General features: G+C 46.2%; 1 protein-coding gene across 1 annotated transcript in view; it reads right to left on the bottom strand.

Moving 5' to 3' along the window:
• Window positions 1-6903, bottom strand: part of iqsec2a (IQ motif and Sec7 domain ArfGEF 2a) — a gene marked incomplete at both ends in the record, with an annotated part of 82022 nt that extends 75119 nt beyond the window's left edge. Inside the window, 2 exons of the mRNA XM_080534404.1 lie at window positions 1102-1128; window positions 6293-6903. Coding sequence (XP_080390530.1) covers window positions 1102-1128; window positions 6293-6903 — 638 coding nt within the window. The remainder of the gene's footprint in view (window positions 1-1101; window positions 1129-6292) is intronic.
• Window positions 6904-7240: the final 337 nt, after the last annotated feature.

The raw sequence follows: 7240 nt of genomic DNA, 5'->3' as shown, positions 1-7240 counted from the left end.
AATAATACCAATTGGTATTGTATTTTATATCGTTGGAAAGCCTGATTAGTCACCTTTACAACGAGTTACAACTTATAAGGATCATGCATTCATGGAATGAGCAGCACAGCTAAACGTGTGGGTAGCGGCCCGAAAACATTTGCCCAAATTCTTCTGCTGGTATTCACTCTCGTTTTGAGTTGCTTGGTGGATTGGATGATTGCACTCTCCCACAGTAATAAGGAAAAAACAACACATATTGGTCATTTTTACACTTTATTCATTTTACATTGTAAGGGACCTCAGTAGCGTGTGGAAGAGGTGCTTGGCACCTCCTCCTCATGCTGGTCACCAGCTTGGTCACACACTGCTGTGGGATGGCATCCCATTCCTCAACCAGGATTTGCCGCAAGTCAGCCAACATGGTTGCGTTGGTCACTCTGGCATGTACAGCACGCCCAAGCTGATCCCACAAGTGTTCAATTGGGTTGAGGTCTGGACTCACGGCAGGCCATTCCATTCTCTCTACTCCCACATTCTGGAGGTACTCTGTGATGATCCTGGCTCTGTGGGGGCGAGCGTTGTCATCCTGGAGGATGGAGTTAGGTCCCAGATTCTGGAGATATGTGATCGCACTGGCTCCAGAATATCATTCCGATATCTCACTGCATTGAGATTGCCTTCAATGATGACAAGTTCTGTTTTGCCTGTGAGAGAGACACCACCCCACACCATGACACTGCAGGGGATTTTGGCAAAGTTTTTGGGCCTCTACCCACACGGTTAGCTGTGTTTCTCATTCCACGAATGCATGATCCTTACAATTTGTACCTCGTTGTAAAGGTGACTAATCAGGCTTTCCAACAATATAAAATACAATACCAGTTGGTATTATTAAAGGGGAGGAAGAATCGACCGAAATAACGTTTCCGAACTTTTTTTTTTGAGTTTATATATATATATATACTGTAATTTGCTCTACATGCAAACTGTACTGTTGATGGTACAGTAGCCTGAGTGTAAGTTTAAAGCTATTCCACATTTTAGGACAATTAAAGGGGAAGCGGCTTAAACAGTGTTTGAAAGCTCTAAAAGGGGAAGAAGACAAGGAACCTTACAGACCTGTCTTTGTTGGAGTCTCCATGGGACCTATGGATCAATAAAGACAGACATGTACACACAAACAGACAGACAGACAGGCAGGTAGACACACAGACAGACAGACAGGCAGACAGGCAGGCAGGCAGGCAGACAGACAGAGAGAAAGAGACAGAGAGGGGGACAGAGACAGAGACAAAGGGAGACAGAGTGTGTGTTAGTAACTGTAACAATTACACAATACATATACAATGATATACAGTAATACATACAGTGGGGGGAAATCATTATTCTTTTTTTAGTTCAACATTATTTCAATTGCAGCTATTCTCATGAAGTTTAGACCAGACTTTGGTATTAACTCAATAAATCTACACAGCTAATGAAATTGTAGCACTCCAATCCAACGAAAGTTGTGTACAATAAAGGGGAATGACACAGGAAATAGGTATTGAACACAAACTGAAAATGATTTAATACTTGCTGGATAAGCCATTGTTTCCAATGACAGCTTCAAGATATTTGAAAAAACTGAAAAAACCAATCTCTCACAGTGATCAGGTGGGATTTTGGCCCATTCTTCACAGACAGTCTTGAAGATTCCGGAATCTGGATCTTCAGTTCCTTCCACAAATGTTCTATTGGATTCAAGTCTGGCGACTGATTAGATCAGTCCAACGCCTCTATGTTCTACCTCTTGAACCAACTGAGTCTCCGTTTGCAGTATGTTTTCGATCGTTGTCCTGCTGGAAGATCCACCCATGTCTCATCCTCATCATCCTGGTGGATGGCAATAGAATCTTCTCAAGAATTTCCCGGTGTGGCCTGGGGTGGTCCAGTGGTCTAGCACCATGGTCTACAGTGCACACATATGCCCATGTCGGCATGGGTTTGAATCCGGCTTATGCCCTGCTGACATGCCCTCTCTCCCTTACTTTCCTGTCTGTCTTCACTATATCTGTCCAATAAAAAGAAAAATATGAGTGGGACTGCCCCACTCCGAAAAAAATTACTGAAAAAATTAATTCCCCGATACATTTTGTGAGGAGCTCCTGTGCGTGGCCGGTTGATGGTCGAGTGATGTTCCATCCACTTGCGGATAAGGGCCCCAATGGTGCTTATAGGAACTTTTAGGAGTTGAGATATTCGTTGGTAACCAGTGCCATTACTATGCTGCTCAACAAGTTGCAAAGGTCTTGGGAGAGCTCTTTGCCTTTACCCATCATGAGATGTTTCTTGCAGGAAAGCTTGGTGACAAATGATTTGTTTACTTGCATACAGAGGTGGGAAACCTTTTTTCAAAGAGTGGAAATACTTACCCACCAATATGCCCTAACTCAGCTGATTCTATTTAGCAGGTTTAGTGCTTTTTCTTGCTGTGTTCATAACATTCGTCCTGTGTCATTCCACTTTATTGCACATAGCTTTTGTTATGGATTGGAATGTTCCAATTTCTTTAGCTGTGTAGTTGTTTATTGAGTTAATACCAATGTCTGGTCTACATTTCATGTGAATAGCTGCAATGGAAATATGTTGAATTAAAAAATCAAATCTCAAATCTCAAAATGTTGAATACTTATTTTCCCCACTATATATAATACATACATAACATACATTCATAGGGGTGATGAAAAGAATACATATATCCATAAAGTGCACCTACAGTATATTCAGTCCTGTCGTGGAGTGAAAATAAGTATCCATTTGATTTTCAGCGATTCGTTTGCATGTGCTGTATACAACAAACAGATTTGACTCCCTCAGCTTGATGAGAGCGGTCTGTATCTAGGACAGGAGATGATGATTATACTTGCTATCAATCAACAGGAGAGATGAAATTGAGATGAAATTCTATCCATGTCTCCTAATTCATGTCACATTAGATTCCTGCCATCACTAATACAGCAGGCATACAGCAGTCTTGTTGATTAGATCATATGCATAGTGGTGCAATTAAACTCACTAGTAAGCCCATCTGCTGTAGGCCTCTGTGAGACATTCCTCTGTGTGTTTCTGATTCTCTATCCTCTGAGAACTGATGGAATATGCCAGATTAAACGTTCATTCCAATGTTTGTGCCAGGTTAGCTTTGTACAAGCTGTCTCAAAAACGTTTTAAAGGGACACTTCACCATTTTTAACCATACAGTACATTAATTATCTTGAGCACCGTACCCCCCTATGAGGTCACTGGTATGGTGCTGGACATAAGGAATATGAGGTAAAGTAAAATAATAATTGTGAAGTGTCCCTTCGTCATTATCTCATACCTGTGTTATAATCGTTTGTAATTACAAAGTAAAGAAGCTGAGCAGTGTTTTGCTTGTTACACAGGTGGAACAAACTCAGTTTCTTTATTTGTGTTTATTTTGTGTAACATGATAACAGTCATTACAGTGTTATAGCCCCAGGTCTAGATCACCAACTGCCAAATACTCTAAGTAGTTAGAACAAAACTTCAGACAGTCAAGTTAACTTTTCAGGGACTAGGTGCAGAACTAGGACAAGCTCCAGTTGGAGAGAGACCAGCGCTATAGAAGTAACAGGGTAGTGTGCCGCTGCTGTTGCTGCTGCTGCTGCTGCTGCTGCTGCTGCAGTGGAGGGAATATAGGCTAGCTTAGCTTTGTCTATTTACAGTACCGTAGGCGGCGTTATTAGCGCTACCTGATCCACACACCAGGGCTCATCATCATAGGCTCCCATTTAACGCTGCACACAACGACATCGTCACCTGACGAATGTCTCGGGTGAGAAGGGTCACTGCTAAAACAGGAGGGAGGAAGAAAAGATGAGAGAAAGAGGAAATGAAGGAAATGGTTCAGAGAGAGAGGTAGAGAGAGAGAGAGAGAGAGTGAGAGAGAGAAAGAGAGAGAGAGAAAAAGAGAGAGAGAAAAAAAAAAGAGAGAGAGAGTGACAGAAAGAGAGGGAAAAAAGAGAGCTATGCATGTGAAAGGTTGAAAATGACCCGATGACTCAAAGATGGAGGAACACAGAGAGGCACCATCTGCTCAGCACAGAGGGGGGGATGAGGGAAGAGGGGGGGATGAGGGAAGAGGGGGGGATGAGGAAAGAGGGGGGGATGAGGAAAGAGACAGGGAACAAGACGACCACGGAGGAAGAGTTCAAAGAGGGGGGGAGGGGGGGGGGGGGGGTAGCGAGAGCTACGAACATATAGGGAAATCATAAATAATAATGTTTTACAAAAGGAAAAATTAATCAAATCTGATTACCGTGTACTGGTAATAGGTTGTGCTATATACTGTTTGATCGGTGACTGTCACTCCTGACCATTGATTGGCAATGCTAATAATGCTTGTTGAGCCCCGTCCTCATTCCATTTTGTGCATTACAATATGCCCCGTCCTCCGATTTCTACCTCCGCCAGCCTCCCCTGTTCTACTATCACTGTCTATTACATATCTACTGTATGGTGTGGGGTACAGTTGACAGCAGGCCTGACCACAGTAAACCACACAGAGCTGGCAAACACGAGAGGACCTGCCGTTAAGACGGTTGAGAAAGGGTTGAGCAGTCATTCTTCACAACATCACGTTTCATTTCCATCTCTCTAAAAAAGCGCTGAGAGGAAAAATACAATTACTGTGTCATACAAATAAAAACACAATGACTGAGAATACAGTGTGTTTGCAGGGCCACAGTATTCCACAACACAAGGCTATACAGTACAGTCATTCTTAGCCACGAGAGCTGCCTGCTTGTCTGTCTGTCTGTCTGTCTGTCTGTCTGTCTGTCTGTCTGTCTGTCTGTCTGCCTGCCTGCCTGCCTGCCTTTCTGGGCTGCAGCAGAGACACTGCTCACACCGTGCTATTCTTTGCAGCCCTGTTATCACCATGGATTCATCAGTAGATAGTGGGTCAGACGCTGTGTTAAGGTCGTGGGTTCGATTCCCACCGGGACCATATACACCCCAAAAAACATTACGCAGAGGCATATATTCTATATATAGATGTTGATTCCGTTAACAAGGCCAGTGTGCAGACAGAGCAGACCCCCTCCCCACAGCAGCGCCAGGGACAGGATCGCTGTTCCTCTGCACGTTATATGACATGCAAGATAAGGAGGTCTCCCGCCAGACAAGGAGAAAAGCCCTCCGTTTATATGAGCAAAGAGCAGCCATTAGCAGAGACTGTCTTCTCCTATTGGTGGACGAACGTAGATGAGGAGGGAAGTGTGTTTCACGTGCAGGGCCTCTCTCTTTCTTTTTTTTCCCCCTCTCTCTCTCTCTCTCTCTCTCTCTCTCTCTCTCTCTCTCTCTCTTTCTCATCTCCATGTCACTTCCCCCCATAGATCTTACTCTTTGCATCCACTGCATATTAATTACGTCTCTCTCCTACACAATGAAAATAATCACCATGCCTCCCTCCCTCCCTCACCACAAGCCTACACCACTACTGTACAGTTACAGTACATCAATAACTTCCACTAACAGTAATAGCCAGACTTGTGTTGACAAAGACAGGCAAAAGGCATTCCTCAGCCTCACGCTGAGCCTCAAGTCCACTTTGCCTGATGAGAAATCTGATAGGCAACCACTGAAAACGATGTCTATTTCAAAACTGAGGGATTCATTCAAGTCTTATTTTCTCTATATCATCATCATCATCATCATCATCATCATCATCATCATCACCATGTTCCCTATATGTCAGCCTGTCTCGAGTGGCAGGTTGTGGCCCAGTGTGCTGATGGGTGAAGGCAGAGCTGCTGAGTCATGAAGTTCACCTCATCCCACTCTCCCAGGGTAGCCAATAGAACAGAAGATCAGGGATGAGGAGATCTGGACACAGGTGAGCCCCCGGCTGTTACATAATAACCATCATGCATCGCATTCTCACTGGAGCGAAGCACAGCCACTCTGAGAACTGCTTTTTTTTTGCTTACGCTAAAGAGCCTCCGCAGGAACAAGACAGTGTACGAAATATACATCTTTTATGAATTAACCTCTATGGTTAGAGTCGTGTAGCAGTGTGTAATGGATAGAAGTAGCCTAGTCTGAGGCCTGAGACCTTGCGTTAGGTCCCCGAGCTAATACCTAAGCTTTGGCTCAGCCAGCCAATACAGTCTTCTGGCAACCTGGATTTGAACCTGGTCGGTCACAGAAGCTCCATGTCAAGTTTTCTTTTCTGTGGACTCACCTGGACCAACGGGAACAAAGAAATGAAAACAGTCAATCGGTGCCCAAAAGGCACACTTACTTTCTCTGCAGTGTGGTGGTGGTGTTACTGGCGTTGGCACTGTGGATGCGCTCCAGCCTCTCCTTCTCCTTCTCCACAAAGCTGCCCCCTCCAGAGAGCCCTCGGGTCGGCTTCGTCTGGGTCCGGTGGTCCCTGGTGGGCGGGGGTGGGGCCGGCGGAGGGGCAGGGGCCGGGGCCGGGGCGGGGATGGCCGTGCTGTTGTAGGAATGGGACTGGTGGCACTGGTGGGACTGGGTGGTGGAGTGGACGGTCATGGCGGGGGGTGGCGGAGGGGCCGGGGCCGGGGCGGGGATGGCCGTGCTGTTGTAGGAATGGGACTGGTGGCACTGGTGGGACTGGGTGGTGGAGTGGACGGTCATGGCGGGGGGTGGCGGTTGGCTCTTGGATGGGGGGGGGCAGGGGGGCGGTGGAGGAGGGGGGCATGGCTTCTGCCGGTCCAGACGCAGGTCTTTGTTCTCCTGGCTGAGCCGGTCCAGCTGGACCTCCAGCTCCTCGATGCGACGTCTCTGGGTGTCCAGGAGCTTCTGCTGGCTCTCGATGATGTTGTTGAGCTCCAGGAGGTACTCCACAGCCCGGTTAGGGCTCTCAGGGCTGCCCTGGCTAGCCTCCATGCTCACTACACACAGTTCCTTCGAGAGACTGTAGCTAAGGACCAGTCCTGAGTTCTTTGCGCCCTCCCCCCCACCAACGGTAAGTGGGGGGGAGAGGGGGGGGGGCGGCTTTAAAGGGGGCTGTTAAAGGATCAAGACTATGTGTATCCTTGTTTTCCTCTGCCAAAGAGGTTGGATGGCACCTCTGACATCCAGATCGTTGAATCAAGTGTTCTTGATGGGGTAACAACCCATGTTATAAAATCATTGGCAAATGTCCAAAAAGCTAAGTTGTTTCTTGAAACTGTCTGACAATAAACAACTCAGTCACATCCACCACTTCTGGTCCAGCTGGGAG

Source organism: Nansenia antarctica, assembly GCF_963989245.1.
Source record: "Nansenia antarctica genome assembly, chromosome: 6".
NCBI lineage: Eukaryota > Metazoa > Chordata > Actinopteri > Argentiniformes > Microstomatidae > Nansenia > Nansenia antarctica.
Note: the sequence above shows the minus strand (reverse complement) of the source record. Positions and strands in the feature narration are given on the sequence as shown.